Raw genomic sequence first — 13916 nt, forward strand, 5'->3', positions numbered from 1 at the left:
GTGAACCAATCTAAGTCAAAAGAGAAGCATCATTACAGATGTAGGGAATGGTCAACAGAGTGAAGGAGGATGCTCAAGAAATCCATGATCCAGCTAAACGTTGTGCATAAGAGGCTGAAAATGTGAAGTATGAGAAGAGGTTGACATGGTTTACGTACCATGGTTACACTTGGTTAAGCACCCTAGAAGGACATAGCGAGCCCAGTAGGTGAGAGGAGTTACCAGGCCCTTCCAATGCGGGCAGCATTGAAACTGGGAGAGGTCATTTCAACTGAAAGATTTTTTCAGATTCATTCTTATTCCTGAAAATAACCGAAGGTGGGTTTCCTATTGGCAGTGGTCATCAATGTCACCTGTAAACAACGAGTGCAGCATTTGGTTCCATTTTAGTTACACAATGTGTTTCCTTCTACAGCAGCTATAAGAAACTGGATGTAGCATTACCTAACGTCACGTACAAGATTCATCCCAAAAAAATCCTGACATAGAAGTAATGTGGCTTATGCATAGGAGATTCAGTCCAAATTCATAAGTGTATGTATCTTAGGAAGTGATATGGTTCTATTACAACTGGGAAAATATGGTGATTATATGTCCTTTGAATTTCACTGCAGTTACTCCCAGAGTCCCTTCAATTAGTAATAAATTGTTCTTAACCAGATGTGTTAGTGACTTTTCTCATTGCTGTGACAAAATGACTGACCAAAGCAAACTAAGGAAGAGGTTTTCTGGTTCAGATGTGAAGCACAATCTTTACTAGCAGGAAAGAAGTGGCCAGGACGGCAACTCTAGCTATGCCATGCGGAGCATGAGGCAGATGGCCATGCTGCATCTACAGTCAGAAAGGAGAGATGGATGCTGATGATCTAACCACTTTCATCTTACTCAGCCCTGGACCCCAGCCCAGGCATAGTATCATCTACATTCACATCTCTCTGAAAACACCCTCATATACACAACCAGAGTCTATCTCTTAGCAACACTAAATTTTGTCAGCAAACTGAGAATTAAGATTAACCATCACAGGGACACCATTTGTCAACTTGCCCTCCAAACACACCTCTTAATGTCTTATCCCATAGATGTAAGGCCATCTCATAGTGAAAATGTAATCATTTCATCTTAAAATATCCCCATAATCTTAAAACATTAAAACCATTAAAAGTTCATAGTGATCTATGGCAGAGGTGGCACACACCTTTAATCCCAGCACGAGGGAGGCAGAGGCGGTCTCCATGAGTTCAAGGCCAACCTAGTCCACAAAGAGACCAGGAAACCAAGGCGACATGGAAACCCTGCCTCAAAAAATAAAATAATAAAACACAATAAAAAGGTCCATAAGAGTCAATCTAGGAAATATCAGACTGAGTAGAAAAAACTCCAAATTCTGCCACTGATTCTCTGGCTTCTGGGGTTCATGGTATCACATGGGCTTCCACAACCTTTGGTAGCCACTTCTCTCTGGTTCTGCTGCTGTAGCACATACAGTCTCTCTTGGTCTGGTTCCACTCTATGCCTGCAACTTTCTGAGACTGACATCCCATAATCCTGGCATCTTTTGGGGTTTCAAGTGTGATGTGTACTTCATCCTTACAGCTTCACACAATGGCCTCATGTCCTTAGAGGGAATCCAACCATGCCACACATTGCCTGGCCTCTGTGGCATTCTGGAGCCTATGATCCTGAAAGTCTTACATTTTGAAGACAGCATCATATTGGCAAAAATGCCAAGGTAGTAGTCTGGCCCCTTATACCACAGCTGTAGTTTCCTCTGTGCACGTTAGCAACTGAACCCAGAAGAGCACTTTTCCTGGAGCCTACTTTCTAGCAGGGAATTCATCAAGGACATTCTCAGTCCAGTTGCTCTCCTTCCAGATGAATTTTTATTTTTACAAGCTGCATCAGGATGACTCCTTTAAATTCTCATAATGGCTTTCTAGGGCCTCTCTTGCCACAAATCCACTTTTTCATATTTCTCCCACTATCCAGTCGTTAGACTTATCACAGCAATGGTTCCTCTTCTGCATTCCAACTTCCTCTATTAGTTATGTGTGTGTGTGTGCACGCACACACGCATGCTGGTGAGCATGTACACATGCATGTGCATGCTTGCATGCATGTAGACCAGAAGTCAACTTTGGGTGTTCTCCTTGTATTGCTCTCCACTCTGTTTCATTTTGCTTTGAAATTTCCTTTTACTCATGAGCATATGTTTGTCTGTGTGGGTGCCCCATGTGTGTGCAGACATCCGCGGATGCAAAAGATCCCTCGATCTAGATTAGCGGGCCTTTGAACACTACCTGATGTCAGTGCTGGCAACCAAACATGGTTTCTCTAGAAGGGCAGTGAGTGCTCTTAACCACTCAGCTATCTTTTCAACTCCTCTACTTTATTTATTGTGACTGGGTATTTCATCAGGATCAGATACTTCTGATTTGGCTAGACTAGCTGTCCAGAGAGTTCCAGGGACCCACTAGTCCTGTGGCATGTGACACCACACCTGGTATTTTTACAAAAGTCTGAGGATCAAGCTCAGGTCCTCTTGCTTGTGCAGCAAGTACACTGCTGATTGAACTGTCTCCGTAGCCTGTGTTCTTCACTGCTGTAGTTAGATATACAATAAGAAGCAACTTAAGGGAAAGGGGATATTTTCTTTCTTCATAGTTTAAGAGTATAGGCCATCATGGCAGGGAAGATAGGGAAGAGTGGGTGGGTGCAGTGGGAGTGTGAGGCAGTTGGTCACATGACTTCCACAGTCAGAAAGCAGAAATGCTGGTATTCCACTTATATCCCCCTTTTTAATTCTGTCTGGGGTCTGACCCTGTAGGACGGTGCCGCCCACTCTCGGGGTAAGTCTCACTTCCTAGTTCATCCTCTTTGGAAATGCTTCCACAGACATCCCCAGAAATGTGTCTTCTGAGTGACTCCCAACCTGTCAAGTTGATAATCAATATACGCGTTCACACCGAGACTTACAGATTCCTGCCGCATCTTTTCTCAATCCTCTTGTTGCGAATCTGTGGTACAGATTAGGAAGGCTTTCACTCTCTCCTCCATCTTCCTAGTCCATCCTGCTGGCTGGCCTCTTCCTTTCTTTGTGTCACTTGGCTTGCCTTGTAACATTAGCAGTAATTATTTACTAAGAAAAACGCTTTTAGGGCAGAAGCAGTCTGGAATCATCCGGGGAAATAACCTACCAAAACACACACCTGCCAAAGCTTATACCGGCTCACACCTGCACCTGTATGCCAGTCTGCCCACATTTCCATCACAGGATTGCTACATCATGTCTGTGGGAAAGGATAGGGCCATCCACACACAGAAGCCCCTCGGTAATAACCATGTCACTTTCTGGTGTGATGACCATATGCAAGCTTTTCCGCTTGTCCTGTCTGCTGCCTCAGAATTTTGAACAAATGAAGTGATCTTGGTAAATGCTTTTATGCTTGTGAAATCCTGTGTTAATAACTGGGATATAGACTGCCACTGTAGTCATGGGTAGCGTATGAAAGCATACTGAAACCAAGATTTCTTCTCTTAAGTTGTTCCGAAGTCCCCAACTTTCCCCTGTGCTCAATACCATCTCCCTAGTTCTGTGTTCACGGTCTACATATATAATATGTATCTAGAATATGTGTGTGTGTGTGTGTGTGTGTGTGTGTGTGTGTGTGTGTGTGTATGGAGAGGGGGGAATGTGATGCTGGCTACAACTGGTAATGTTAGTTAACCCTAATCCCCTCTTCTTAAGTGGGTATTAAATCCTTGAAAAGTAGAAAGTGGCTCCTTCAGTGCTGCCTCTGGACCAGGCATTCTTTGCCTGAGATTCTTTCCCACAAGCTGCAAAGTGTTCCCACAAAGGAGAAATTAGGAAGCCTCTGTAGCCAAAACTAGTGAAAATTACATTTCTACGTTTCTATTAAAAAGCTATTTGTGGCTAGAAGCATCCAGTAAAATGATGTAATCAACTTATTCAAAGACATAAAGCTATTGTATAAAATGCCATTAAATATCTTCGATTCGATGTTAACAAGACAGAGGTATAATTTTTCCTGGGGTTGTCATTTGGCAATGTGCTTGTCCCCCATGGCTAACGGACCTGGAAGTCCTTCACCAAGTTGTGCTCCCTGTCTTGGCAAGTTGGAGTATCAAGGATGTGTGACCTTTTGTGATGCCATTGGCTTCTACTTTCTCTGGTGTCATTCCTGAATTTGCAAATGCCAGATTTCTTTATTTGCCAGTTTCTGAAATGGTTTCCTACCTGCACGCAGCATAGAGTGCTGCAGGTGTTTGTCATAATCTAGAGCTCACACAAGGAAGCCTAAACATCACTGCCATAGCACAGGCCTGGAGGTTGAAAGCCATGATATCACCTTAGCCACATGCTGGGGAGTGTGGCTTACTGGCTAGGTAAAGGGATAACATAAAGAGGAAGGGATATAGAACATTATATCTAGGAAATCCCTATGGCCCAAATTTTACTGTGATTATTGAACTTAAGCTTCAAGTCAAAACAAACTGTGAAGCTAAGATACAGCCAGTGGGGGAGGTTTTGCCTTGCATTCACAAGGCCCTGAGTTCAGTCCTTAGGCCTGGAAGATGACAAACAAAAACCCTCCCACAGGCTTTATTGAGCATGGAATCCCAGCACTTTGGATTTGGGACAGAGGCAGAAAGATGAACTCCCAGGCTAGCTTAAACTACAGAGTGAGATACTTGTCTCAAAATATAAATAAGGCACTGAGGTGCTGAGCAGGTAAGGCCCTTGCTACCAAGTTAACTGTGTTCAGCTGCTGGGACTTTGGCCTTTCCATAGTGTGGGAATCTGTCACTGTGGCTAGACAAGCCAACTCTTGACACTCTTGCAATTCTTCCAGGAAACAGCATCCTCCATTCAGCAGCTGACAGTGTGACCAGTGCAGTACAGAAGGCAAGCCAGGCCTTGAATGAGCGTGGGGAGCGGTTAGGCCGGGCTGAGGAGAAGACAGAGGACATGAAGAACAGTGCCCAGCAGTTTGCAGAAACCGCACACAAGGTGAGCCAGCGGAGAGGGTGCCCATGCTGGGTTATAAGAGGTCATAGTGCCGAGAAACTTCCTACGGCAAGAGAGAAAATCAGGTCCCATTTGATTCCATGATTACTAGAGTCTAGCCTTTTTCTCCTTGTGCCTAGCTTTTGTGGTCACCATCTTGTTTCTAATATCCTCATCTCGTTCTGTGACCTTTGCTTTTAGGTATTTCAGGCAACAGGGAAAATCTTTAATTACTGTCCCAAAAATCAGGATCCAAGTCAGGTCACAGGAAAAGAGAGAAATGGGATCAGGACTCAGGATATAGCCCTGTCCTTGGCCACGATCGAAAAAACAGTGGGGCCCTTAGTCTTCTTGGGTGTCTTTCCCAGTCTGCCCCTTTCTCATTCTGTATCTGTCACTGTGTGTTGTTAGATCTTCAACAGACGTAAAGCAAGCCCTGGCCTCAAGGCTGGTTTCCACTCTGGAAGTGGCTGGGTGTTAATTCAAGACCTATAGTCTGGATCTCTAATTCTGAGCACAGGTGGTACCAAGATTATCCACTGGCCCTGACCTCTGAGGATGGTACCCCTTTTGCTGAGAACCGCCTCTTAGAAGAACGCAGGACTGTGTACTTACTGGCAGCTCCTATCTAAGGCCATCCTGCTCAGGTGATAAGGGAGATGTATTACCATGCGTGTACTTCATATCAAAGAGTGGTTCATCTCTAGCTGGTGATTTGGATTTAAGTTTCCGGAAACCATTTCTACTGGTGACATATTGGCCTGTCAGGCTCATGATCAGGGCCTTCAGATAGTTTTGAGCTGATCTTTGAGGGAGAATAATTCAATTTGCCTCAATGGAATATGCAGCTTCTGCTGAGGAATCGGGAATGGAGAACCAAGAAGCAAAGGGAAAGATATATTCCACTGGGGCAGAAGATGCCTCTCCAGGCCTCACACAGGAGACTGGCTCCTGCTGGGTGTTTATGCTGCCTTTCCTGCGTGGTCCCCTTTACACATCACTGCCTAAGCGTCCCAGTGACACTGTCTCTGCGACAGTGGTGTCTTAGTGCCCTTAGTGCACTGCCTCTGAAGCCCAGGCAGAGCTCCTTGAAGGAGAACTAGCCAAGTCTGTTTGAGAAAGTAGACCGACAAGCTGGAATCAGGACCTCACACCTGTGAGCTGTTCCAGAAGGAGGAAACTCGGACGCGTGTTTCCCCAAGGCTTTCTAGTACAGAGGAAATGATGGCATGGAAATGTGACAGTCCCCAGATGCTCTAATACGAAAAACAACTCCTGTTATTGAGTGGGAAACGGACAGTAGAATCCTGGAGGAAAACTCCTCGTGTTGAGGTGGGGAAGAGAAAGCCAAAGGAATCCCAACGTCTGCAAAGGCTGGGTTGTCCAGGCGATTATCTCTCCTGCCTTCCCACAGAATTGAGAAATCAATGGTGCACTGATAAGGCTCTGCTAAAACATTTCTGGCTAATGGTTAAACCATGAACCAGGTTACCAAGGAAGCTGGGAAAGTATTCTTCCTGATGTGGGGTAGACAATACCTGGATGTCATCCACATCGGCGTCTCTCTCAGGAGGGGCTGTACAAACACCCAAGTTCTTGGCCGCTGCAACTGTTTCCCTGACACTGTGGCCAAGTTTGCTGGATGGTTGGGAAATGACATGGTATAGTAGTTAGCATCCTATGTTTGAGCCCCGCACTGTCATTTACCATCTGGGTGACCTTGGACAAGGGCTAAATTTCTCAAAGCCCGTGTTTTCTCATCAGTAAAGCAGAGGCAACTAATTAAAAACAGCACCTACCTCCTTGGGTGCTGAGATGAGCATGCTCATAAATCTAAATTGTTTATGATTTATTTCAATAGACATAGCTTCTGCCGAGCCTGTCCCATTTGGTCACATAATGAGCTCAGTAATGAGGCTGGAGAATTATTACAGATGACTGAGAAACTTTAAAACAGCAATATAATAAAAAAACAGAATACAGATGAAAATTGTGTGATTAAAATCAAAAGGGTAAGGCAGCAGGCAGTATACGGTATCTGAGCCAAGAGCAGTCCTTACAGCAGCCTATGAGACCAGAAGTTGATGAGACTTCAATCAAATGCAAGGGGGTCTCCAGCTTTGTCAATGAGGGACAGGTGCCTGGTCTCAATGAAGAAGGCTTAGGCAAGAGAGTTAGCGTTTTAATTGGTTGTCCCTCTGGAAGGTGTTCCCAGGGGAGAAGAGACACTGTAGAGTTCCTGAGAGAACGTGTGTGAGGGAGCGTAAGACAGTGTCAGAGCTAGGCTTGCGGATTTCTAAAATGGGAAAATGCACTTATGAGCCACTAGCCTCGTCTGCGTTCCTAGTGAGGAGGCTGACCTCTTTAGATAAAGTGTGGCTGCTTTCCCACGGGCAAGAACTGCTGATTTGTCCCCATTGGTATAGGCTTACCATGAAGATGCCATTTCACTGGCCAAGCGCCAACCAGGCCTGCTGCTGGGAAGAGGGTTCAGAGGAGGAGCCAGGCCTTCTACCCTCCCCCGCCCCGAGACGCGTGTGGCCTGTTGACTCATGAAGAGTGGGGTATGTTTACAGGAGGAGGACACAGTGCACGTGGCAGAGAACAGTCATCCCAGGTGACAGTTCCTCTAGGGACTACCAGCGTCCAGTGGAAAGTGTGGCCTGTCTTACAGTAGGAAAGAAGCTTTGGTCTTCTAGTTTTTTCCAGGACCCCTGCAATGACCCAGGTGCAAGAGTGGACAGTCACTTTTATACAACTAAACCCTAAATTGTGTAGGTGCTGGTCGTCTCTAGAGCAGAGAGGGACAAGATCCTTCTCTCTTGTCCTGACACCCTCCTCACCCCAGCTCTGGTTGGCCTGTCTTGAGGAAGTGTGATTCCTTCCTAAACTGTGGATTTGGCATGGGTCCAGCCATCAAGAAAGAACAGCTCATGAGAGAAGCTGTTCTGCTCACTTTCCCCTGCCCCCAAAAGCTCAAGGTTGCCACAGCGTTTTCCAGGTTTTGACAGCCCACCATGGGTGTGAATCAGCAGGCAAGAACATTGCCCACAGTTGGCACCCTCAAATGCCATTTCTCACAGAAAAGAGCACCGATCTGGCTTTTCTGGACCAGCCCACGTTTGTGTGTGTGGGGGGGGGGGACTGGCAACAGGCATTATAGTCTTTAGGAGGGGGAAATGTCAGTCTCTCTCCATTGTCTTCCATTGCAGTTTCTCCAGGCCAGAAGGATTCTTTAAAATTATCATTCTGTAAAATAGGTTACAAATCATGAAAAGGGGTTTCTGTGAGGCACTCAGTATAGAAACCAGGAGGAAGCTGTAAATGAGGAACTCCAGCACCTGAGTTCACCTGGGGCCATTTTACAGGCATGGGAAACAGTGAGAAGGCAAGGTATTCTTGACTTTGGAGCTCAGCGTCTCCCAGCAAAGTTGTGTAGTTCAGTTTCCTAATTTTGTCTAGTCCTACTGATCTTTCTGCCTTAATTCTAAGGCTCTTCATTCCCAGAGACTTAAGGAAGCCAGAGAATCGGTACTTCTTACCCAAATACCTATTATGAGTCTGTTCAGGCTACTTAACAAACAAACAAACAACAAACTGATAATTGCTAAACAGTGAATCTCTCACAGAGAAGACTGAGGTCAAGATGCTTGATTCCATGCCTGGCGAGGGTCTGCTTCCTGATCCTCTTCGAGAATGTCCTATCATAGTGAAAGCGGAGTCTCTAGTTTATCCTGAGACCTCTGCATCCTGATCCAGCCTCCTTCCAAACCCACCTCCTAATACCCTCTCCTGGCAGTTAGATTTCAGGACATGGCTTTTGGGAAGGCACAAATACTTAGACCACAATGAGACCTAAGTAGCAGATTGTTCTATCCAATTGCCTTTCTGCAGAGTACAGGTGGCCAGGGCCTGGTCTGAGCAGCAGCCCAGTCGTCCTGATGAGGAGTGACTGTGTGAACTGGCACAAGCCCGTTAGTGGGGAGTTACGAGCTCAATAAATACCACGACAGTAGCCTTGATCAAATATTTATGGTTCGTATTCATTACGCACAACACTTAACAGCTCTGTGTTTATTTGATGGACTTCATTGCTAAATAATGCATGAAAACTGGAGGCAGAACAAAAACGCAGGGTGACAGTAAGGGGCCCAGAATGTGACTGAGGACTGGGATAGGTCTGAGGTGGGGCCCTACCGCTATCATTTCCCTGTGTTGTTGACTAAATAATGTCAAGAATTATTAGGCAACACCACAGTTGTTGGAAGCAACAACAACAACAACAAAAAAGCTTTAGCACTCAATATAGAAGAATGGGTGTACTCAGAACTCACAAATTCTGCATCTGCCAGCTGACTAAACATTACTGCAGCCAGCAGTTCTGAGGAAGTCTTCACTGGCTGTGCCATACGGGGGTACCAAGGCTTTCAGCTGAGGTTTTCCTACCACAGAATACCAGGACAGCGTCTAGCCATCTTCTGTCACATGCAGCAACATTGATACTATTTTCCCAGTGGAACTCCGGGTTCTAACCTCTCTCTTTCAGCCACCAAGAAGATGATATTGTGACTGCCCCAGGCTTTTCTAGAAAGATGGATTATTGACGTATTTCAGGATGAGGCCAAGCACCACTAATTAGAAGCTAAGGTCTATTCTTCATCCCTACTCAATAACACAATTTAATTGCCTGGAGCTTTGGGCCTGGTTGAAAATTCAGTATGCATATTATAGAGATGATTTTAGTTTGTCTCTTAGCATGCTGTTGAGCTTTCACACTTAAATGTTAACATCTCAAGAGTGTTGCTTCCTGACGGAACCAGTGACCTAGGCACCCCACCTGTCCCTAGGGTGAGTCCCCTGTCCTCCCTGGGCATCTTGTTTCCATTGTTCCTGCAGTGGGACGAAAGAACACTGCATAGCCTCCTCCACCAGCAGACACATAAACCAGCAAGGCTGACAAAGTGCAGTCTCCGGCGCACATCTGTCAGGATCCAGGGAGGCTTGGAATGGTGGCCGTCACCACACATAGAGTCCAGTGATGCGTCTCATCCTGGATGTGGGAGGGAGAGGCAGGGAGAGCTCCCTGTAAATAAGGTCTCATCTGTTCTCATCCTTCTCTCTCTCTCTCTCTCTCTCTCCTTAGCTTGCCATGAAGCACAAGTGTTGAGAAGCTGCCTCTCCTGGTGAACCTCTAGAGAAAATGGAAGTTTGCTCAGCCGTGATTACAAGAATTCCAGACTGCTGCTTCTTTCTTTTTGTTGTTGTTGTTTTGTCTGTTTAATTGTTTTTTCCAGTATCTGGACATTGAGTGGTTTGGCTTTTCATCTTCAGATGTTAATATGAATGAAAATGTGCTGTGTTCATACATTTCGCTATCTTGCTAAGAAACGCTGCAATAGCATCAACTTCATCTTTATTTTTCCATTTTGTGTGTGTGTGTGCGTGCGCGTGTGTATGTGTGTATTTTCCTTTTGAAGGAAATTTTTTTGTAGCTTGAATATAAAATTCAGACTAAATGATAAACCAGGTCTAAACTAGCAAAAAAAAAAAAATTTCTTTTCACCCTTGAAAACTAAGCAAGAAAATAGTTGAATATGCTGGCATCAGATGATGGTCCTGGGTAAAATTAAAAGTCAAGCAGTGGATTCACTTACATTCCTGGCTCTCTTCATCTGAAGAGCAAAATTAAAATTCAGTATCCTGGGATTTAAGTCTGTGCTGCAGAAAACACGCTTATCAGGAAGAGGAGCGGCATTGGGTTTGCTCTTCATTGCGTCTTCATCTTTTTGCATGAGCCATCACTAGCATTCACGAAACAAGTCGGAACCACAAATAGAAATCTACTTTCTGGGCTGAAGCATAAACATTTCCGCTCCTTCTTTTCCAGTCTGATTAGTAGGAATTTTCACACGAAGGGTAAAAATTTGGGTGTACAGACCTTTAAGAAAAACCCTCCTTTAAAAGCTCCATGTCTTATGGATGTTTCTCTCTTTTGTCATTCTCTCAAATTATAGTATCTGACTTGGAGGTGGTTATATTTCTAACAAAAAAACAATGTATCTAGGCTCAGTGAGGTAGCACAGTAGATGAGGTGTTTATACCATAAACCTGGTGACTGGATGCCACAGAGTTGACCTCTGACATCCATACATGTGTGGTGACACACCTCATAAAACACAAACACAAAAACAATAATAATAATAAATAACTTGTCTAGATAAAAGTCTGTGTAAATCATAATGTGAAAAGATGCTACTTTTTTTTTCTCCTTTTGCAAAGCTATGCCCAATGTTAGAGGTACTCTCACAGTAGCCTTCGGAAAGGACCCCAAATTTCTTGGTATCTGGGTTTTGGAGGTTTGGATATTGGTTTTGTGTTTGGTTTATTTTGTGTCGTTTAACATGTGCTTCGTGCCAGATTGCATATGTGTCCATTTGAACCTGCCTGTTCTGGTCCAGACAGCATGGCTACCAGCCTTTCTGTTGCTGTCACAATGAACAGAATCGCTTCCGTACCTTTGGATTCGATGTTGCTCAGGATTTACTGCACTTAGACTGTGGACGCTCTGTTTTCTGGAGGATTAAAAACTAAATATATAAAAAACAACAATCTGTGCTTGTTCCTCGTAAAGCAACGAGGCAAGCAACACATGTCAGACACTCACTGCAATGCATGGAGTTTTCAGCTGCCTGGGTCTTAGGACCCATTCGTTCTTTTGTATCCACCCTGTTTGTGTGTGATGTAGCCTCTGAGGCAGCGGCATAAGATGACTTTAGGTTACTAATGTTAAATAGTGTAAGTTCTGCTAATAACACATCCCAGGGAAAGAGCACATGGTTCATGGAATGTCACAGGTATGAGGTCAGGAGGATGGAATTTGCGGCAAATAATTCTCTCGGGCAGATAGTCCAGTTGAAGAACATACTGGAAAAATGTCTACTGTGGTCTAGGAATGTTTACTATACCTTATACTTTTCTTTAGGTGTCTTAACATTCTAAAGAAGCCGGGAACATGCAATCCACTGATTACTGGAACTATCTGATTTCTAAAACAATAAAAATAAAAAGCCCCCACATACCACTCTAGATAGGTTTCATCTGCAGACTTTAGCTCAGAAAACACACATACTCATCTTCCAAAACTGGATTCTCGTTTCAGAGAGTTAGCGTACATAGTTGAGAGGGGTGGTCTTACTTCCCCACACCACTCAAGAACAAAATTCGTTGTCTGCTTTGGAGCAGCTGATTCAGAAGGGGCAGAGGGTGGGCCATATGCATACTGTGAAAGCTGAATCTTCCTCCTCAGCCTAATTCTTAGAGTTCCTTTTACTTCTTGTAAGTGCCCTTCCCTGCCCTCCTTCCGTTCTTCCTGTGGATCACACTAGGCCCAAGTCTTGTTAGAAACAGCCTGAACTAGAAGAGAAGCTCACCGGGAGTTACGTTAGCTGCGTCTACTGATGAGTCAGCATCCAGGCCTTCACCATGGTCTTCATCTGCTTGTCCTCCACCAGAGGCGGGTCTCTAACAGCTGTTGCCGCCCCTCTTCAACGGTCAGCCGTCCAGCCTCATGTGGAGAAGCCCCCGACAGCACATGGGAAATTCTCACTACCCTTTCGTAGCAGGTGCTGCAATAGCAAATACTAATGCAGTCTAACCCACTGAAATTTGTTCAAGGGACTCCTGTCATCTGGGCCCAACCCATTTGTTTGAGCTTGCTGGAAGATTCACAGTGCTTATTAGATTTCTGCTTTTCACTGTGAATATGGAAATGCAGTCTTTCTCTGAAGGACTTTGCACATCCAACTGACGACGCATAGAGAAAAGGAGCTGGCCAGTGTTTCCCCTTCCTCCTGGAGTACAGCCGTTGAGTTCTTCACTGGAGTGGTCAGATCTCTATGTACAGGAGCTATGCAGTTATTCAGGTTGATGTTTCATCCTAAAGAATGTATTTGTAAAATGTAACAAGATCAGTAGTTCACTTTTTTTTAAGGTCCGATAAAAGTAAGCTTACGTGTTAGACTTAAAATTATAGTGAAATCTGTCTTATCCTATTGTGAGTAGAAAAAGGTTATGCATTTCTGTAGAAACATTTGCAGAGTTCCCTAAATAAGAGAAACTAGTTGAGATAGGTTTCACCCCTAACTTTCAGAATTGTGATGCTGTTAACGTGTGTTCTTGGTTCCTCAGAAATTCTCTCTGACATTGAGCCCCCTTTGCGTTTCATTCGGAGACAAGTAACAGCTGTTCTGTTGGTTCGCAATTACAGCTACTCCAAGTTTGTCATTAAATATTTTAACTCTGGTGAAAGTTTCTTCTCTCAGTTATTTGGGAAACCTGTGAAACCCCACCGAGCAGGGGAGCACCATCACCCCTGCCATGCTGGTGGGGAAGCCTGCGTGCCTGCAGGAGACCTAAGCACTGAGAACGGCATGATGGTGGTGGCATTATGGGAAAGCTTGAAGTGTAGAAGATGGAGGAGCTAAGCTCAGTGAAGAGCGTGCCCGGTATTCAGTGAGAGAGGGGCCTTGTGTCCATCTTTGTGAATGTAGCAGTTAGGCTGATCACTGCATGTTCTCATGCCGGTATCAGTAATATGTGCTCAGTTTAACAGTTTCTCTCAGCGTGTTCCATGACTCAACAGACCAGTTCTCTGCTCCGTCAGATGGTAAGGTAGACTAGATCAGATCGTGTCCACTCGCACACTTATTTCTGTGGCAAAGCAAATGTCACTCCATTGGTTTTTCAAGGGAAGTGGCCTGCGTAACTTTGTCAGCAAAAGGGCCATTTCTGGCAGGCACACACAGGAAAGGACGTAGACTCAGAGACTGTGCTCTCCACTGCTCCATGAAGAATCAATGGTGGAAGAGTTTGGTTAAATGAGAACTTC

At 44.8% G+C, this 13916-nt stretch overlaps 1 protein-coding gene across 3 annotated transcripts in view; it reads left to right on the forward strand.

The window, feature by feature from the left end:
- The window catches only part of Stxbp6 (syntaxin binding protein 6), a 209515-nt gene extending 196179 nt beyond the window's left edge, over positions 1-13336 (forward strand). For all 3 annotated transcript variants that reach the window (XM_075947672.1, XM_075947674.1, XM_075947673.1), the window contains 2 exons: positions 4875-5032; positions 10173-13336. In XM_075947672.1, the coding sequence (XP_075803787.1) occupies positions 4875-5032; positions 10173-10196 (182 nt within the window). In that variant the 3' untranslated portion in view covers positions 10197-13336. The remainder of the gene's footprint in view (positions 1-4874; positions 5033-10172) is intronic.
- The last annotated feature ends 580 nt before the right edge of the window (positions 13337-13916 follow it).

Source organism: Microtus pennsylvanicus, chromosome 14 (assembly GCF_037038515.1).
Source record: "Microtus pennsylvanicus isolate mMicPen1 chromosome 14, mMicPen1.hap1, whole genome shotgun sequence".
Lineage (NCBI taxonomy): Eukaryota > Metazoa > Chordata > Mammalia > Rodentia > Cricetidae > Microtus > Microtus pennsylvanicus.